The 20,645-nt window shown below is 50.3% G+C and overlaps 1 protein-coding gene across 7 annotated transcripts in view; it reads left to right on the forward strand.

The window, feature by feature from the left end:
- Nucleotides 1-19,618, forward strand: part of Slc39a14 (solute carrier family 39 member 14) — a 46,290-nt gene extending 26,672 nt beyond the window's left edge. For 5 of the 7 annotated variants that reach the window (XM_028877594.2, XM_028877592.2, XM_037208409.1 and 2 more), the window contains 8 exons: nt 6,451-6,729; nt 8,742-8,928; nt 9,506-9,675; nt 14,878-14,997; nt 15,677-15,865; nt 15,981-16,188; nt 17,067-17,251; nt 18,952-19,618. In XM_028877594.2, the coding sequence (XP_028733427.1) occupies nt 6,466-6,729; nt 8,742-8,928; nt 9,506-9,675; nt 14,878-14,997; nt 15,677-15,865; nt 15,981-16,188; nt 17,067-17,251; nt 18,952-19,098 (1,470 nt within the window). In that variant the 5' untranslated portion in view covers nt 6,451-6,465 and the 3' untranslated portion in view covers nt 19,099-19,618. Of the gene's footprint in view, nt 1-6,450; nt 6,730-8,741; nt 8,929-9,505; nt 9,676-11,540; nt 11,711-14,877; nt 14,998-15,676; nt 15,866-15,980; nt 16,189-17,066; nt 17,252-18,951 lie in introns of all 7 variants that reach the window. The other 2 variants (XM_028877593.2, XM_037208412.1) reach the window with 1 other exon arrangement.
- The last annotated feature ends 1,027 nt before the right edge of the window (nt 19,619-20,645 follow it).

A 20,645-nucleotide genomic window follows, 5' to 3' on the forward strand; every position in this document is an offset into this window, starting at 1 on the left:
CCTAAAATAGGAAACGGGCTCTCTTCCCACCCGGTGTGGCTGACTTGTTTCCCGCTTCCCCCAGGCATACAGAGGGTGTTCAGGTCTGTGCTCCGGGCCTGGAGAATGGAAGCGAGGCAGGAAGGCGGCTCTGTCCTCTGCTCTGGGATTTTTCTGAATGTTCCCTGTAGTGCAGATGTGGTTCCGTCTATTTTGGTAGCGTACCTCCCACTTCTCTTGGAAGGAGGAGGACTCCCCTGGAACTGGCAGGTGACCCCAGGTCGGTGTGCATGTTGGAGCCCCTCTACCAGAGAGAGGCAGATCTCCTTGTCCCAGTTTCTTCTCCCCCATCCCTCCAGGAGCTGTCCCCATAACCCTCAGTTGGTGAGAAATGGCCTATCATTTAGGTTGTCACGGTTGGGGCTGCAGGAGGAGAGCGGCGTGCCTTCTCGTCACGGTTAAGGCAATTGGGAGGTGTGTCATTCAGCAGACACTTGGAATTGTAGTGACTTCGGTTGTCCGGTCACTCTGGCAGCCATCTTAGCACCAACCAGTTCTGGCTGGCCCACCTGAAATGGAACTTCTGGCCTTTCAGGCATCCTGTCCTCAGAGATAAACGAGATTAGATGAGGTTGCAATTCAGCCTGGTCACCTAGGAAGTCGTCCGTGTGACAAGGGAGGGGAAGGGTCATCAGTACCCCTACCTACCTCTCGGTGGCCTCGGAAACACTCTTGCCTTGGCCAAGTTTGTGTCGGAGCCTGTGTGCGTGTGTTTGTGTGTCTGTGTTAATGGCCATGCTCCGGGGAGTCTGCGTACGGAGTAGTGGGTCTCCTGGCCAGCTGGCGGGACCAGGGAAGGGAGGCTTGGCCACTCCACGGTCCTTCAGGTTTCTGCTCTCTCCTCCTCAGTGGTCAGCTTCTTGACTGAACAGCGTGGCAAGTTACCACCTAGTTACCTCAAAGTAAAGCAAGTGCTTCCCTTCGCTTGGTTAAGTCTAGAAAGACTGAACCCCGTAACCAGTGCCGCCGTGTGCCAGCAGACAGACAGAACTGCCGTTTGTAGGTGCTTCCGGACCCCATGAGGGGGTGACGGTCAGCAGGACTCCCGTTTAGGAGACTGAGGATGGCAAGGGGACGTCACAGTGCTCCAGGATTCTAGGATGAGTGTCACGTCGACTTCCTTTTATATATTGTGTTCCCCTGAGGCTGTGGTCTAGTGCTTGGGGACGGACCCGAGGCTTTAGGATAACTTCCTTCGACCCTGAGCCCAGTGGTCAGAGGGGGGGGAATCTCCAGAGGCTCTTTAGTGAGCGGGGCCTGGCCTGAGTGGCCACACACCAGAGCCTTGCCCCTGCCCCACTCTTCCTAGCACTTCCGGGAGGACTGCAGGGGCTCCCCTGAGGCCAGAGTGAGGGTCTCTGGTAAGAGCTGTGTGTGCTTCCTGCCTCTCTGTTTCCTCCAAGGTACCTGGATTTTGTTATTTACTTGCTTTTTGGGGTGTGTGTGTGTGTGTGTGTGTGTGTGAGTGTGAGAGAGAGAGAGAGAGAGAGAGAGAGAGAGAGTGCTCTCACACTCAGTTGTGTAGATCCAGTAGCAATCCTCCCACCTCCCAAGCGCTCAGACTACAAATGTGAGCCACCATACCTGGCTGATTTCAAAGAGTCTTGTAGAAACACTTTTCCCCTTATGGGGGGGGGGGCAACCAAGAGCTCTGCCGGAGCAGAAAGCGCCCTTCATGCTTACCCAAAGGCCAGGGTCACTGGAGTTTGGAGCGCCCTCAGCAGTTCCTAGAACTCCGGACAAGGACTCCTGAGGGCCCCCTTGTGTTTAGACTCCGTTACTCCCGGAGAGATGAGCTCAAGGGCTGGGCCAGGTGACAGAACTCTGCTCACTGCGTCTTCCCACCTGCAGGGACTGGCCTGCACCTCAGAGCCCTGACACTGTCTCGTCTGCAAAGCCCAAAGCAGTGTTTTCTAGAGAAGGGAGCCACCGTGCCAGCAGAGGGAGAGAGAAGAGGTTTCCTGGAGAAACCCGGGTGGCCCCAGGCTTGTGTTAGGGCACAGCCAGAAGGTGCCAGTTGTCTAGCATTGCAGGATGCCCTCAAAGCCATGGGAGGCATCAAGGGGCCACTAGGCCACCAGAAAACCAATCCATCGTAAATGCCAACCTCCACCTGAATGCCCACCCAGGTGGAGCTGCCAAAGTAAAATCACGCCGTGGCGCCCACATTTGAAGGGCTTTTGTTCCTTTTCTAGTCGTGTTTTGAAGTTGCTGGATGAAGGAAAATTTGAGAAAGGTATTTGAAGTAGGAACAGGGCTCTCCTCGAGGATTCAACAGCAGGAGCCCTGTAAGACAGCCCGGCCTCGACAGCACCCCGGCTGTCCTCCCCCAGATCTTCAGGACGTCCCCAGCCTGGATCTAGGGTCCCCACTGGGAACCTGGCAGGTCTCTGTGCAGCGGCCTGCAGAGTTAGTTCCGTGGTTCTCCATGGCGTCCAGGGCACAGACTCTCTGTCTTCGTGCCGGGGCCCCCACTGGATGCCAGGGCTTGGATGTCTTTCAGACCTGACTTCGGTCCATGAAAAATTCAGTTCCTGACTTTGCTGCCACTGGATCTATTTGCGAGGCTCCTGATCCCAGCCTCCTTATCTGTTGAGCAGGGATACCTTCCCTAGCTTCTTTGAAAGGGAGCAGTGAGTCAGTGTCAGAGGCAGAACAAGATCTGCCCTGCGAAAAGGCTGACTAACTGCTGCTCACCACGGCTCCTTTAACTAGGTCCTGCTTAGACCTCTGCCCCTCGCACGCCCAGCCCTCGTGCTGACAGCCAAGAGAGCACAGACGGTTCACGGCCAGTCTCCACTCCTCCCTCCATTTTTCTTTGTTGAGAGAGGGTCTCTTGTAGCCCAGGCTGGCCTTGAACTCACTGTGTAGCTGAGGCTGGGCCTTAACTCCTCACCCACCTGCTTTGGTCTCCCAAATCCTGGGAGTGTGGGCATATGCTACCATGGCAGTCAAACAACATCTTTTGAAGTGGGTTTTAGTCTAATTTTTGCCTAAGATCCACTCCACAAAGCATAGATTAACCTGGTTCTTGGTGGTGAACCCAGAGTACTGAGTTGGAAAAGAATCATTTTGCAGACTGCCTTTTTTTTTTTTTTTTTTTTTTTTTTTTTGCCCTTGTCTGGTCCTTCCTGTTGTATGGCTGAAAGTATATTCCACCAAAGAGCAACCCTTAGAAAATTATTTATTTGTTTACTTAACTTATTTCAGACAGGGTCTTACTTTGTAGCCCTGGCTACCTGGAACTTGCTATATAGAGCAGGCTGGCCTCGAGGTCAGAGAAATCTGTCTGCTTCTGCCTCCTGACTGAAGAATGACGTTCTTTTTGTCCCCAGCTTTGGGGTCCCATGTGTGGGGTCTAAAGCCAGAGTACCCTCAGGTGTGTTGTGACTTATGTGACTGACTGACAGGATACAGGAGTTGTGAGTCTTAGTTGATGTAAAGGCAATGACAGGGTCTCAGAACAGTTTTGTTAAAGCTTCATGTTTGAACTGAAAATCAAATTTGGCAAAGCAATCTTGTCTTTGAATGATTATAGCCAGGTGTTTGTTGTCTCGCTGGTTAGCTTTTGTTTTTTTCTTCTTTCATTCTCATTTCTCTCTCTCTCTCCTCTCTCTCTCCTCTCTCTCTCTCTCTCTCTCTCTCTCTCTTCCCCTCCCTCCCTCCCTCCCCCCTCTCTCTCTCTCTCTCTCTGTCTCCCCCCCCCCCTCCCTCCCTCCCCCCTCTCTCTCTCTCTCTCTCTCTCTCTGAGACAGGGTCTCACTATTTGCTCTGGCTGTCCTAGAACTCACAATGTAGACCAAGCTGGCCTCGAACTCACAGAGATCCATCTACCTCTACCTGCCTCCCCAGGGATTAAAGGTGTGCACAACCACACCCAGCCTCTCTTCTTTTTCCAGTGTTAGGGATCCCGTCCAGGGCCTTGTACGTGTGAGGCCCGTGCTCTATGGCTGAGCTGCAGTCCCTCGCCTTTCTCCAGGGGTGGTCATCTCCCTTCCTCTTCTGCCTTCCTCCTTTCTTCCTTTCGTCTCACTGTGCAACTCAGGCCAGTCTGAACGGGTAGAGCCAGATTTCGAGTGTCTTAGTTCAGGTAATTAGTGACAAGGGCCTCGCCATCACTTTAGCCCTAAAATCTTGAGGGTCGGTCATCCTGTGAGATGGGTACTGCCTTTACAGATGAGAAAATGGAGATAGTTGAGGCTGAGTGACTTGCCCAATGCCTTTTCTCTTGTAAGCAACGGTGTGGTAATTCAAACAGCAGGGCCAGGGTTCAGGCAGGCCTGTTTCTTAGCCATGGAGATGCAGCTCCTCTAGACATGGAGATGCTGTTCCTTTAGACATGGAGACACTGTTCCTTTAGACATGGAGACACTGTTCCTTTAGACATGGAGACACTGTTCCTTTAGACATGGAGATACTGTTCCTTTAGACATGGGACGCTATTCCTTTAGACAGAGGTGGAGCAGTATGTGGTGAAGCATTTGGTGCTGGATTCCACCTCCCCAGGGAGGAGACCATCACAGTGATAGACTTCTGCTGGGCTGGCTGGCGTTCCTAATGTGCTGATGTCACTAATTAAGGTATAACTGGACTAAGGGAAGTAAATGATTAACAGGAAAATCGTAACCAGTTCTCATATTTCTTTGTTCCTTGTGAAGTTTTTAACTGTGTGAAATAATTCTACTTTAAAATTGGATATTATAGCCGGACGGTGGTGGCGCACACCTTTAGTCCCCGCACTTGGGAGGAAGGCAGAGGCAGGTGGGTCTCTGTGAGGGTTATTTATTTTATGTGTATAGATGTTTGCTTGCATGTATGTTAAGTATACTGAATGTAAGCCCATGGAAACCAGAAGAGGGCTCCAGATCCCCTGGAACTGGAGTTACAGATGGCTCAAGCTGACCTGTGAGTACTGAGGACTGACCCCTGATCCCTTGCAAGATCAACAAGTGCTCCGAACCACTAAGCCATCTGTCCAGCCCCTAGCTGCTGCTTATCTTATTTTTAAAATTGCATTGATTAGAGTAAATTCTGGAAGTCTGAAATACGTAAATTCTAGAAAGAGATAAATTCTGTGATTTGGTCCCTGAACACGAAGTCTTTGTGTTGTATTTTGCAGTTCTGGACATAGAACCAGGGCTTTTTTTTTTTTTTTTTTTTCACTTAGGAAATTTTCTGCACCTAGAGCTTCTAAGTTTGCTGCACGGTCTTAATGACGTTTCACTGTGTAGCCCGGACTTGTGACTGGCCTGTCTTGGCCTGCTGAGTGCTGGGATTGTAGGGATGTGCTGCCGCCCCCAGCTTGGGCTTTCGAATATGTGTTCTCAATATTAGACAGAGATGATAAGCGTTTCTTCTGTTTTCTTTTTTTCTGTTTTTTTCTTTTAGGTTTTTGCTGTTGGGTCTTTGTTTTGTTTTTTGAGAAGGGTTTCTCTGTGTAGCCCTGTCTGTCCTGGAACTCACTTTGTAGACCAGGTTGGCCTCAAACTCATAGAGATCTGCCTTCCTCTCCCTCTTGAGTGTTGGGATTAAAGGCATGTGCCATCACCACCTGGCTGTTTTTCTTCCTTTTGAAACTTTTTATTAGGGGCTGGAGAGACAGCTCGGTGGTTAAGAACACTGGCTTCTCTTACACAGGACCCAGCACCCACATGGTGGCTCACAACTGTCCATAACTCTAGTGCCAGGGGACATGATGCCCTCCTCTGGTCTCTGGAGACACCAAGGTATGCACATGGTACACAGGCAGAGATGCAGCCAGAATACCCAAACACCTAAAATAATAATAAATTTTTATTAGCACAATATTTTTATTAGCATAATGAAACCCATTACTGTACGCAATTACGCACAGTAATGGGTTTCATTATGACATTTTTATATGTGTATATAATGCATTCTGATCTTATTCACTCTCTAGGACCCTCTCTTGTCTCATTCCCACTGAATCCCTTTCTCTTCCCAACTAGTCCCCTTTCTCCATTTGGGGTGTGTGTGTGTGTGTGTGTGGACTCAGTTTTATCAGGGTTTCTTACAGGAGTTTGGGCACCTGAAGAAAGAAAGCTCTCCATCCCTACATCTCCCTTTTGGGGGAACAGGTTCCTCTATAGTCCAAGCTCACGGTGTAGCTGAAACTGGCCTTGAACTCCTCCTAATCCTCCTGCCCCTTCCTCCTCCATGCTGGGAGGCACATGTCCCTTTTCTTGTCGTTTTACCCCTTCAAAAGGATTTTGCCAAAGCCAGGTGGAGCAGGCGGAGAGGGAGACTACGTCACACTTAGATGCTTGTCCTACTCAGAGTCTGAGGGAAGGGGACCCTGGTCCTTGGCACGGGGGTGGTGAGTTGGCAGTCACTTGGGTGTTGGGGGAAGAGATAGAGACCTTGCCCTCACCTGGCTTTGTGTTCTTCTAGGTGTACTTGGTCACCATGAAGCCCCTGCACCCAGCCCTCCCTGGCTGCCTCCTCTTGGTGCTGTTTGGTATATGGAGGACGGTCCCCCAGACTCACGCCTCCTCCGCTGCCATGCCAGCCCTCAGCGCCACCTCTTTCCTGGAAAATCTCATGAACCGCTATGGGGAGAATGACAGCCTTACCCTGCCACAGCTGAAGGCCTTGCTCAACCACCTGGATGTGGGAGTAGGCCGGGATAATGCTACCCAGCCCAGGGAAGGACACAGGAACCTCTCCACGGTAAGGCTCCTCTCTGTCGGGTAGGCCTCGGTGGCGGTCAGCTCCCACCTTTGTTGGGATCGACACATTCTGCAGGTCCAGTGAGGCCTCCTGACCACCTACCTGCCTGTTAGTTTCCTGCCGCGCCTGGGTCACTCACCGCTCGCAAACCATGGCTCCCAGGACAGCGCAGGCAGTAGAGTTTGCTATTCACACACCACGCCAGATGCGCCTCAGATGCAAGAGGGATTGTTTTTCTGGGAAGTGGCTTCATAAGGGTTCCTGGGATAGGGGCTGAGACTCAGATTTTTACTCATCTCGGCTCTAGTTTTGGCTAAAACTCGGGCCTTCTAGCGCTTGGCTTTGTGTTCTTTCGTATTATCACAGCTACTTGGAATCAGGGGCTATTGGTGGCAGCCCAGTAGGAGTCAGCCAGCAAAGTCCTAATCTTCTGTTCTGCTCCTCCCAGAGCATTGTGGGAAGTGGAGAAACACAAGTCACCGTCAGGGAGCTCAGTGGTTAAGAGCGCTGGCTGCTTCTGCAGAGGACCTGCCTACCATGGTTTAGGGAGGAGCTCATCTAGCGGGAATGAAAGCAGAGTACCACATTTTGTGGGCCGCGCTGTAATTACGGGGTTCGTCTGTGAGAAGTGAGGGTGCCAGCATAGTTGAGGGTTTGGGCCGGAGGCATGCTGAAGCCACACCCAGAAGGATGAAGAGGCTGGGGCTTGAAAGGAGAAAGTGGACAGGGCACCGTGTAGCATGCACGCAGAGCTGCTCAAGTGTGACCAGTGTCAGCATCACCGAGGAGGCCGAGGGTGCCACGTGGGCAGTGGGTTAAGAGGCAGGCCTGCCGTCGGGGACTTGGACATGGGCCTTAGGGTCTGCAGCAGTATTCTGGGGTCAACAGAGTGCAGGACTTAGACTTTATTGGTCTAAAAACCTGTATTGCAGGCATTCCCAGAGGGCTGGCTCTCATGGGTAGACCCTGATAAAAGCACAGGACTGTGGTTTATGTGAATAAAGAGCAATTAGTAAAACGGTAGTGTGGGCTCAGGACGTGTTTCAGTAGTAAGAGCCCCTGCTTTGAAAGCTTGAGGACCCGAGTTTGAATGCCCAGCACCCAGGTGAAATATCTGTCATGGCAGTGCTCTTTTCCGCTGGCTGCCAGCCTAGCTCCAGGTTCAATGAGAGACACTGTCTCGAGGGAGTAAAGTAGGGAGACTAGAAGGATAGGACACCCCGCGTCCTCTCCCGGCCTCTTGAATACGTGTGCACATCACGTGCACGCACGCACGGATGCACAGAGAGAGGGCGTGGGGAGACTCTCAAGTTCAATTTCCCATGATGTACAAGACTTCCCCAAGGTCACGGCGGGGGCCTGTGACTGCTAGCCAGCACACGTCCATACTCCAGCAGAAGTTTCTAGAATTTGCATTTTAGCAGAATAATCTCCTGAGCTGTTGTAACCTGCAGCCAGATTTTGACATCAGGTTTGCAGATAGAATCCAGTTTTTTCTGAACGCACACCCTGGTCACGTGATTGGGAGCGTGTCTTCCACTGCCACCCCGCTCCCAGTAGGACTGGACCTGGACCTTCCAGGCGTACGCCGGGCAGACACGCCATGCCTGAATTACATCCCCCGACCTCTTTTGATTGTATTCTCTCTTCGCTTAGAGCGAGGGTCTTGCTGAGCTGCTCAGGCCGGCTTTGAATTTGCTTTGTCGCCCAGACATCCTTTGAAGCTGCAGTTCTCCGGCCTCAGCCACCCAAGTAGCTGAGGTTAATGAAGGTCCCCCTGGGGATCTGAATGTCCCCAAACCTCCTTCCTGCGTCCATTTTCAGCTGCGTGTACTAAGCATGTTGGTGGCTGACCTTTTCAAGTGCAGGGATTCCTGACTCCTCTGTCCCTGGAGATGCATCTCCAGAGTCTCTGCAGTTTGGCCGCGTCCGTTTTTTTCTCTTTATTCCTCAGAGGGCCCAGCGCGACTTTTAGGTTCTAAGAGCCCTCCCGCCTCTTCCTCTGGTTTCAGTGCTTTAGCTCGGGAGACCTCTTTGCTGCCCACAATTTCAGTGAGCGGTCTCAGATCGGGATGAGTGAGTTTCGCGAGTTCTGCCCCACCATTCTCCAGCAGTTGGATTCCAGGGCTTGCACCTCAGAAAACCAGGAGAACGAGGAAAACGAGCAGACAGAGGAGGGGAAGCCTAGTGCCGTTGAAGGTAAGTAAGGAAGAGAGGGGGAGCGGAGTGAGGGTAGATTTGGATAATTGACACGTGCACCAGACTGTTCCACCAGTTCATCACCAGACCCTGGGTGGGCTGGCTGGTGAGCACAGGGCATTGGGCCCTGGCCAGCATGTGAATATGTTTGTTTGTTTTTTTTTAAACTCTTTGTTTTCATTACACTGTAAGAGTACCAACCTTTATGACCTCCCTTGGCTACTTCATTATCCCCACCTCCTAGTACCGCCCCTCTAGCTAGAGTGGATTCACCCTGTCTGAGTCCTTGGGTGCCTTTCAGAAGTCCTATATAGCCAGCAAGAGCTACCAGACCTAACGTGTTGCCGTCATAAGTACATGTGCTGTCTAAGCCATGGTATTCACCCCTCCATGTTGAGTCTCTTCCTCTAAAAGAGGAACCTTGACATTGTTTTTCTGAGGCTTCCCTAGCGAGAGATGGAGTCACCCAACATTTCCTGAGGGGCTGCTGGACCTCTATGTGCCTAGATCACGCTCAGCAGCAGAAGCGCCCGCCCTCAGTAATGGAGGCCCTCGTCTGTTTCTTGTTCCTCCGCAGTGTGGGGCTTTGGGTTCCTCAGTGTCTCACTGATTAACCTGGCCTCTCTCCTGGGAGTCCTGGTCCTGCCGTGCACGGAGAAAGCGTTTTTCAGCCGTGTGCTCACTTACTTCATCGCCCTGTCCATTGGAACGCTGCTCTCTAACGCACTCTTCCAGCTCATCCCAGAGGTGCAGTAGAACAGACGCGCGTTCACCTTTCCCGGGCCGCCCCAGCCGAGCCCTCCTCTGGCTGACATCCTCCCTCTATGCTCTAAGGCTCCCAATAACTGCCGCCCCAGACAATGAATCTGCCGTTCCTATCAGGGGGTCCAATACCTTCTCTCCTTCCTCTGCTCACTCAGGTTGGCCTCTGGCCTCTTCGGGGTGACATCAGATGCAAGGTTCTTAACATTTGTGCCCCCCTCTTGGGGAATCTCCTTTGGCTGCACACCAGAACCCCCATTTATAGGCATCCAAAGGAAAGTTGCAGTTCGTGGGGGGCGGTGTCCAAGGCAGGCCCTGTATCCTAAGGGAAATCGTGGGGTTGCTCATGTGTGGACTCCATTTGATCGTCCACGAGAAATGAGGCGGGAGGAAGGGGGGGTTACAGCGGCCGTGTGGAGAACTGGCCTCAAAAGCGTGAGCCCCGATTTTTAATCAAGGCAGCTGTGGCAGCACTTGGAAATCTGAGGCAGGAGGATCACAGCTTTTGGGCAACTTAGCAAATATGTTGTTCCCACCAAAACAAATTCGATACACGAGAGGGAAGCTCAATCGTTGGTACCTTGCATCTTGATCTTTCCCTGACAGGTCTGACTTCCTGGTAACTCACCCACTGTTTTTAAATGTCCAGTAATTTTGTTTTGTTAATTGTCATCACTGAGGAGCTGCAAAAATGAGACCCAAGTTGACAGTCTGCCCTTTTTCAGCCCAGTCACGTGCTACTCTTGGAGAACTAGTATGTAGCTACCTGGTTGACCCCTTTGGTGGCGTGAAGGCGTTCATAAAACCTCATGTCATTGGCTTCCCAGCTCTCCTCAACCGAGAGACTGACCCAGGAAAGCTTCCCTATGAGGTGTCACGCCCCACCCACCTCCTCCTTCTACACGAGGGAAGCACTGAATTAAGGTCAGCTCCCTTAACAGTTTCAAAACTTGACGTGGACCTAGGAAGTTCTTCTCGTGGGAGACCTCATCTTGGGCTATTTTTTTTCAGCTCCAGCCATTGAATTTACTAATTGTTTTTAAGGATTTGAAATGACACGATTCATTGCCCGCTCGGCCGGCACTACTGCCACTGTCCGGGTTGCGCCCTTCGGGTCGCACGAGGGTTGCCATCCTGGTACGGTTTTGTGCTGCCTCCTCCTGAGGGCTGAGCTCACAACCCAGAATGTGTCACCTTTGGAAAATGCCTTTGAAATAGATTTCAATGATGGGTTGGCCTTGGAACTCCGCTTTCTACACCGGGTCCCTCCCAGAGCACATAGGAACAGACAGACACAACTGTTCAGAAGCCACACCTGATGGGCACCGAGCCTTACCTGTCCCGCCCTGCACGTGACTTTGTTACACCTTCCCCAGACCACCCCATCCGTGGGCAGCGTCACGTGTGCCTCCGCGACGTGGCTTCAGTATGCAGAGGCAAAGCCAGCGACACCCCAAACATCTTCTTCCCATTTGCCCTCGTGCCCTGGTAAAAGACCTTGAGTTCACAGTCTGTGCTGGTCCTGGGCACGCAGTGTGTGTGTGTGATGAGGCCGCCTCCCGCCCTGTTTGCCAGTCACACCAGCTGGCGGGTATGACCCGGCCACCTCAGGAGCAGGGACAGTAGTCACAGGGTTCCAAGGCCACCTCAAATTCCTCCTCATACCCTCCTGCAATGATTGAAGAAATTGCATCAGACTCGAATCACTAACAAGTTTCCTGTTTCTCTCTCCCTCCCTACTTGTCTCTGGCTTTTCTTTTCGGGTTCCTTCGTTAATACCCACAACTCTCCTCTCCACCTCCTTTCCCTAACGGTGGTTGCCTTGCTCCCTGTCCTGGGTGGGCTGGCAGTATGGGGGTACGGTCTCCTCTGCGTTACCGTCATCTCCCTCTGCTCCCTCATGGGGGCCAGCGTGGTGCCCTTCATGAAGAAGACTTTTTACAAGAGGCTGCTGCTCTACTTCATAGCCTTGGCGATTGGAACCCTCTACTCCAACGCCCTCTTCCAGCTCATCCCCGAGGTATGGCAAGCTGCAGCACTCGCCCCCAAAGCACCCCCCCTGTCTGCTAGGGGACAGTCAGCACAGGGGGAGGCCCCTCCGTTCGCATGGAAGGCGTAGGGACCAGCTCCCAAGGTGCTTTCCGTTTGGAAAAGCTAGGACCAAGGCAGGAGCTAGGAGAGGTTAAAGAGCTGGGTTGAAACCCCATCTTTTCTATCTCCAGATTTTACACCCTGGACCAGCCATTCACCTCTCTGTTCTTTGTACAAAATGGCAAACAGTAAGATTGACCTCAAAGGCACACGAGTGCCTCCAAAGTGCTGGGGCTGTTAAGTGAAAGGCCAGTGTCTTGGGACTGGAGAGATGGCTCAGTGGTTAAGACCTGCCCTGGTTTGAGTCTCAGCACCCACACAGAGCTTACAAACTCTTAACTCCAGTTCCAGGGGATTGGATGCCCTCTTCTGGCCTCTGCAGGCACCAGGCACACTTGTGGTGCATGCAGACAAAACACTCATACACATAAAATATATATATACATATATACATACACACACACTTTTTTTTTTAATAAAAAAGAAAAAGAAAAAGAAGCTAATGTAGCTCTGACTCTCAAGTGTGGAGACTTCAATTCAGAGAAACAAAAACCACAACAGAATCCACGGGCCTCAGTAGAAACCCAGTTCTCTTTGGTAGGGAGCTTGAGGGCAGAGGACATCCAAAGGAAACAGCATGTCTGTGGCACCTTCGTGTGGATGATCTTTCACAGAAGAGGAGGGAGCCGATGTTTTCAAGCCTCAGTAGTCAGCTTCAGAGACATTCCATCTGACTTAGTGAGATGCCTTCAGCAGAGCTGCTAATTATGATTGAGCACAAGGCATTTCTTTGTAGGTGGTCTGACAGGCCTGAGCAAAGGCAAGAGACGGTTTGCACATGCTTCTGAGAACACTGTTTTCCACAGTATTGGTTTGTGTTCCCAGTGGAGCAGCTGTGATACCTATCTACCTAGTCATCTTTACCCACAGAGTCTGACCTGCACGGGAGGCCACTGCCCCAAGCCCAGGGCCCACGAGTCTGAGTCCCGTGCTCTTGAGTCCCACCTCACCTCCTGGCTCTTTTCCTTCACATTTTTTTCCCCCAGGGTGCACCTCTTCTCCAGGAGAGCTCACCTGAATGTGGGACTTCTTTAGCATTTGCCCTCCAGGTTTCTTAGAAGATGCTGCTAGAGGGCTGTGACTAAGTGTGGTACTTTAAACACCCAAAGGACTTTGGGGTTCCCCTTCAGTAGGATCAGATTCTGCCTCTGTCATGTCCCAGAGAGAGTTGGAGGTCTTTTTATTTATTTAATCTAATTAATTAATTAATTAATTAGTTTTTTAAAATGTTTTGAGACAGTGTTTCTTTTCTTTTCTTTTTTTTTTTTTCCAGAGCTGAGGACCGAACCCGGAGCCTTGCACTTGCTAGGCAAGCGCTCTACCACTGAGCTAAATCCCCAACCCTGAGACAGGGTTTCTCTGAGTAGCCCTGACTGTCCTGGAACTCACTCTGTAGACCAGGCTGGCTTCGAACTCAGAGATCTGCCTGCCTCTGCCTCCCGAGTGCTGGGACTAAAGGCGTGCATCACCACCGCCTGGCTGAAGTTTATTTTTTGAGGCAATCTCACTCCATGATCTCGAATGCTCTGTCTTCCTGCCTCAGCCACCTGAGTTCTGGGAATGGAGTTTCTGTGAGCCTGTTTTCCGGTAGAGAAGAGACAAACAGGCCATTGGACACTTGGCACCATAAACCAGGAGCCGAATTTAGTTTCTGGCTACCCGTGTCTTCTGTGTCAATGAATTCTCTTCTCCTTTCCTTATTTAATAAGTGAAGTTTCCAGAAGGAACTCAAAGAAATACCACCTTCACTCCATTCTTTTCAAACGTATTTTTTATTATATTCTAAAGAGATGGAATCTTTGTTAGGCAGGCTGGCCTTAGATTCCTGGGCTCCGGGATCCTCCTGCCTCATCCTCCGGAGCTGCAGAAACTGCAGAACCGGCTTTAAACCACCCCAAGATAGATGCCTGCAGGGACGAAGCCCAATTTTTTGGTTTGTGGTCCTTTCAAGGTTCTGTGGTCAGGAAAATGTTGCAATTCTTGCTATGGAGCAGGAATGGATTTCCCTTTTTAGCAATCCTCACTAAACCACTTCCCATTGTGTTTATGGGCAGATCAACCAGGGACACTAGATGAGGCAAAAATAAACGCCAGTGGCCTCCCTTTAAATGTGGGATTTGATGACTGAGTGCCTGTGTGGCTAAATACTGACAGAAACTAAGGCAGTGTTCTCATTAAAAGAGAAAAGCAGCCTCTAATCCCCAGGGCTGGGGAGGTAGAGGCAGACAGATGTCTGAGTCTGGGACAGCATGGTCTCTGTAGTGAGACCTAGTCAAAGAGGAAGGAAGAAAGGAAGGAAAGCCAAGCGAGGTGTGGTAGCTCACACCTATAATCTAGCACTTAGGAGGCTGAGTAGGATATTGCCATGGGTTTGAGGCTAGCCTGGGCTATGGAATGAAATCCTGTCTCAAAAGAGACTGATAACAAACAAACAAAAAAGTAGAAACCACCTGCAGTGTCTTTTCCCTAGCTCGAGGCTGTAGAGATGGCTCAGCAGTTAAGAATGCTTGCTGCTCTTTCAGAGGACCAGTTTGGTTCCCAGCATCCACATGGCTCCACAGATGCCTGCAGCTCCCAGGCTCAGGTGACCTGATGCCCCCTTCATGGCCACCCACACGCACATTCGCAAACACCCAGACACATACATATAAATAAATCGTATATGTCATATATGTATGGTTCGTATCATGATATATAGGCCAGAGGTGTAGCTTAGTGGTAGAGCGGTAGACCTTAGCACGCGTAAGGTCTTGGCTCCAAACCCCAGGGTCAGGAAATCCTAAAGCTGGTCTGCTTTTGTATCAGCAGAGAATACCCAACCCACCCAGCGAGTGCTGGCTCATCGGGGAATGTCAAGATTAGGTTTTGTTTTTGTTTTTGTTTTTTTTGTTTTGTTTTTTTGCTGGCAAGAGAATGTGCAGACAGCAGAGCTCCCCGGGCTGCCTCTTTCCTAGAGCGGAGAGATTGGTAAAGCAGGCGACAGGGAGAGGTGAAAGGCTGTTTACTTACACTCACTCTCTTCTCCTGGGCCCACAGGCTTTTGGTTTCAACCCTCAGGACAACTATGTCTCCAAGTCTGCGGTGGTGTTTGGGGGCTTCTACCTTTTCTTTTTTACAGAGAAGATCCTGAAGATGCTCCTGAAGCAGAAAAATGAGGTGAGACCCTGGGGTAGTGATGGAATAGCTGGGGGAAAACTCTTAAACTTCAAAAAAAAAAAAAAAAAAAAAAAAAAACCACTGGTAGGTAGCCACCAGGTGGATCTCGGAGTTCGAGGCCAGCTGTCTACAGAGCAAGATCCAGGACAGGCACCAAAACTATACAGAGAAACCCTGTCTTGAAAAACAAACAAACAAACAAATAAATAAATGCTGGCATGGGTCAGTGAAATGCCTCAGTGCATGAAGGCACTTGCAGGGCAAGCCTGGCAGTCTCTGCATAGAGGAGAATAAAGAGGCTTGGTGACATGCCCCAGGAACAGCGCTGGCTAGTGTAGCTCCCATAAGAGGCCTCCGGTGCCTGGCATGGGGTCACTGCCTGCTAGAGTTGAGTGAAGTGGCCCTCTTGAAGGAGGAATCTTAAGTACTGAGAGTAGTGGTCACCTCACTGGATCCAGTGACATCGGGAGACTACTTCTTTGTCTGATAGGAAGTCCTTATCTTCATGTCCAAGTCTTCAGATACAACCGTTTCCCCGCATCCCCGTGTGTGGCCGGCTGGATTCCTTGGATGTGGGAATGAGATCTCCCTGGCCTTAGCATGCTTCCTCTGAGCGGGTACGGACTGCGTTGGGCTGGTGGTTTTGGTCAGTAACACCAATCCCCTTTCGGTTCTCCAGCACCATCATGGGCATAACCATTTTGCCTCTGAGACTCTTCCTTCCAAGAAGGACCAGGAGGAGGGTGTGACGGAGAAGCTCCAGAACGGGGACCTGGATCACATGATCCCCCAGCACTGCAACAGTGACCTGGATGGCAAGGCACCCGGCGTGGACGAGAAGGTCATCGTAGGCTCGATGTCTGTGCAGGTCAGCAGCCGTCAGCTCCCGGGGGAGCAGCCTTCAGGAAGCCGTGGCCTCTTTGAGTCAGGCTTACTGGAGCCACCCTGTAATCTCAAGTCCACTGAGATGTGCTTTCCCATAGGACCTGCAGGCATCCCAGAGTGCTTGCTACTGGCTCAAAGGGGTCCGGTACTCTGACATTGGTACCCTGGCCTGGATGATCACCCTGAGCGACGGTCTCCACAATTTCATCGACGGCCTGGCTATTGGCGCCTCCTTCACTGTGTCTGTTTTCCAAGGCATCAGCACGTCGGTGGCCATTCTCTGTGAGGAATTCCCACACGAGCTGGGTGAGTGCACGTTCCCTATCCCTCTGGGCCAGCTGCCTCAGTTGTTGGCTGAGACACCCTTCCTGGGTCTCCTCCCTGCTGCCTCTCCCCTCTTCCGCCTCAACCGTGTTCCGACCAACTTCCAAATTAAAACAGTTGACTAGGGCGTAGCTTAGAATGGTGAAGGTTTTTACAGGAAGATTTTATTCCATGAGCCCCATATACTGTGGCTTAATTTTTTCACCTGTGTAGTGTGGTTAATAACTGCACCCGCCTTTTAGAATCCTCAAGGGGATTATTAGCAAACAAATGTTGGGCTTACCAGGTGCCATACGCTATTGGTACTCAGCGAAGATGATCATCTCATATGACCTTTTCATCCTGCGGAAGCTGGGAGTCAGCTCAAGTGTGGCAGGCGAATGAAAAACAAAGCTTAAGGATGCATGTAGTTTCACAGAGGAAGACTGAGAAGCCAGGACTAAGACTCAGCGATAACTCAGGGTCCTAACTTGGGCATGCATTGGCTTGTGACTAACATCTCCCTCTCTCAGTTTTGTACCACCCGTTAGAAGAAAGGGAGCTATTTTTAGTTCAACCGTCAGTCGAAAAAGAAACGAGGCCGTGGCTAGTGGGTCCTCCCTTTTAAGAGCCTGTGAATTATTTCCAGCCTCTAGGTGGGGAGCAATGAGGCCACTGCTGGTTATTTCTGGACTTTCAAAACCCTGTGAGTTCTTTCCGGCCCCTGTGCCGGGAGGTCATAGCCAGAGATGGAAGGTGGAGGTGCCTTCATCCCAGGACCGTCCTTGAGCCTGGATTCTAACCCACGCTTCCTCCGTAGTTGGAGCATTAGTGTTCCGTGTCCTGGCTCAACTCCCTTCCCATTCTCGCCCCTGTTGTAGGAGACTTCGTTATCCTGCTCAATGCTGGTATGAGCATCCAGCAGGCTCTCTTCTTCAACTTCCTTTCTGCTTGCTGCTGCTATGTGGGGCTGGCCTTTGGCATCCTGGCTGGAAGTCATTTCTCTGCCAACTGGATTTTTGCACTGGCTGGAGGAATGTTCTTGTATATTGCTCTGGCTGATATGGTAAGTGTGCCGTGGTTTATGATTGACTCTTGAATCGGAGGGACAGGGCACAAGTTAGAACGGTTGCTTTTTCATTCTTGTTACATTGATTTTTGTGTAGGTGTGAGTTCGTTCTTGTGGGCAACAGCTTGTGGGGGTTGGTTTTCCTTATCTTACGGGTTCCTGAGGTCGAACCCAGGTCCTCAGTCTTGGCAGCAAATTCTCTTTCACGCTGAGCCATCCTGCCAGCCCCTATTTTATTTTTAATAACAGCTTCATTGAGGTCTCTTTCACATACCACACGATTTGCTGGTTTAAGATGTAACAATTTGGGGCCAGAGAGACGGCTCCGCCGTTAAGAGCGCTGGTTACTCTTGAAGAAAACCCAGGTTTGATTCTTAGCACCCGTGTAGTGGCGTAGAACCATCTGAGGCTACAATTCCAGGGGATCTAACCTCTTCTGTCCTACGAGGGCCCAAGCACTAATGTGGTCCATAGACATATGTGCAAGCAAAATGTCTATACACATCAAACACACTTGTAAAAATCTAAAATGATAGAATCAACAGTTTCAAGCAGCATTAGAGTTTCTTGTGTTTGAGACAAGAGTCTCGCTTTTTAGCCCAGGCTGGCCTTGAAGTCATTGTAGCCTCGCCTTAGCCTCTGGGTGCTAGGCATGCAGGTGGAACCTACTCTCCCAGTGAGTCATTGGTTGGGGTTTTTGTTGTTACGTTTGTTTATTTTATGCATATGTATATTTTATGTATATGCAGCTCTAGCTGCATGTGCACCTTTATACCAGAAGAGGGCATCAAATCCCACTAGAGATGGCTGTGAGCCACCATGTAATTGTTGGGAGTTGAACTCAGGTCCTCTGGAAGAGCAGCCAGTGCTCTTAACCACCGAGCCATCTCTCCAGCCCATCCATCATTGGCTTTAAAAGGGAGAACTTTGGTCCTTCTGTTATCGTGTCATTAAAGAAAATTGATTGTGCTCGGTCCAGGGTCCTTATTAAAAATTTGATAGAAAAGGTGTAATGTGTAGGCAAAAAGAAAAGAATGAAAGAGAAAGAACATTACTTATAACCTGTCTATCACAAATAATGGTAACATTGTCTCTTCTGAAGTTTTAATATTCTTTGAGAATTTCATGAGTGCTGTATTTACATCATTTGCCCCTTCTCCCTCCAAACCTCCTGTGGTGTCCTTCTCCCACCCTGCTCCTTCTCAAATTCATAGCCTCTTTCTCTCTAATTATTACTGATATATATATATATATATATATATATTACATATATGTTATGTACACACAAACACAAACTGCTGAGTCCATTTCATGTTGCTTGTATGTATAATGTGTATTGGATATCCAACTGGAGGGCTCATCCCTGGGGAAGTCTGAGTAGTCATTTCCTAGAACTCCTCATCTATGTGTGGGGCTTGTGAGGTTTCCTCCAATCCATGCTGATGTGGCAATTGGTGTTGGCGCTGTTCCGGTCCCGGTTCCGGCAGCCATATTGTTGAGAGCTACAGGGAACGGCCAAAGATAATGCCCCCAATGACTTACTTCCTCTAGAGAAGTCACTAGAACCTCCAAAACACCACCACCGGAAACTGGAGGGTGGTGGTGGGGTGGATTCAAACCATAACCTGCCCCAATCACCACAGCTGGTAAGATGATAACGGAAACTGTAACCCTCACGTTTTTCTCTCCTTTCTCAGTTCCCAGAGATGAACGAGGTCTGTCAAGAGGATGAGAGGAAGAACAGCTTCCTGGTCCCCTTTGTCATCCAGAATCTTGGCCTCCTGACCGGCTTCTCCATCATGCTGGTCCTCACGATGTACTCAGGGCAGATTCAGATTGGGTAGGACCCCGCCCCCCGGGGAGCCAGTGGCATTTCGCATCAGACTCTGGGCCTTACGTCCCCGGCCTGAGGACTCAGCATCCATGAAGCATCATGGAGGAGGCAGTTCTTTACACACTGGCACAGACTGCCTGCATTCAGATGTCAGCTGTTTCAAAATATCCTGTCCCAGGAAGAACCTGCCCCGGGAATCTCTAGGTAGTGCCTCAAACCGTCTCCCCGACCCTTTCCATGTGTGATTCTGGAACTGAAATGCCTCACGTAGGACACACCTCCCTTTTCCTTCTGGTCACCCTCGTCTATCTCTTTCTCTCGGAGGAAGCACCGAGAGATGTTGAATCTTTTACAATGTAAAGATGAAGCCAATGGTCATGGTTTAGTTAGAAATATCAGGGTGGTTTCCAGCTTTGGGGGCCTGTGATTCTGAATGTGTGTACCCTGGACCTCAGGTCAGTCCATCTTGACATGGGTTCTCGAGTTTTTACAGAGAAAGGACAGAAGATAAGAATCCTGGTTTGTTTGGTTTTTTTTCAGTCTGTTCAGTTAACTGATCTCTGAAAGAGACTGGCATTCTGAGCAGTTGAGGCAGGGGATCACCTCGAGTGACAAGGAGGTAGAACTAGTGGTGGATGTCCTGTCTCCTTGGTGCGCTCTGGCCCCCACTAGGATGCTGGATGCTGGTTGTATGCAGCATCTGCGTCACACAGGCAGCCAGGTGAGCCACTGTGGACAGTCTCCAGAGTGGCAAGAGGTCTGCACTAAATCAATCCACTTCGCCCTGATTTTCACACACACACACACCCTCTTGGCTTCCTTTTCTAGATACTTTTTAGATGCCTCACTAGGAGCACATTTAAGATGTTTGTGGGGAAATTGCACAAATTAATCTCCCCTGGTCTAGCCTTCTGCCTAGGTGAACCTGACGCAGAATCGGCACACAGTTGTTATGCCTTATTGTGACAAAGGTATTCAGAAATGGGGTCAGTGCTGACCAGACTTAGGACTTGTTAATTGCAGAAATAATAGTTGAATACCAAGGAACTCTGGACCTTGAGGTCAGACCTTGAGGTCAGGGCTGCGGACGTCACTGCTGCCGGTGAGTTTTAAAGGGGCAACACTGTCTAGCTACCACTTCCTCCCTGGTCCCAGGCAACAGGATTGAAGCCTGAATTGAACTGAGTGTAACTCGCTTTCTTTGGCTCCGGAAAAACGGATGGTTATGCTTGACATTTCACACCACAGGCCGGCCTCAGACACTGTGGAGCCCCCTCCTCAGAACTCTGGCTTCCAGGGGAGCTAATCTCCAGGTTCACTAAGTGAATTCATATATTATTATCATATTGATAACGCAGATTCCTTAGCCACTTTGGGGAGCCAGTCTCTCCCGGAGCCTTTCTTAGTGGTGCCCACAGTCACAGCCCAGGGGCCATTGTTTGCATGGCTGACAGTACTGGTTCATTGCCAACACCTGAGTCTTTCTGTTCTTACCCAGGAAAACTGTCCATTAAAAACAGCATATATATACACATACACATACGTATATATATACAT

This window comes from Peromyscus leucopus, chromosome 9 (genome assembly GCF_004664715.2).
Source record: "Peromyscus leucopus breed LL Stock chromosome 9, UCI_PerLeu_2.1, whole genome shotgun sequence".
NCBI lineage: Eukaryota > Metazoa > Chordata > Mammalia > Rodentia > Cricetidae > Peromyscus > Peromyscus leucopus.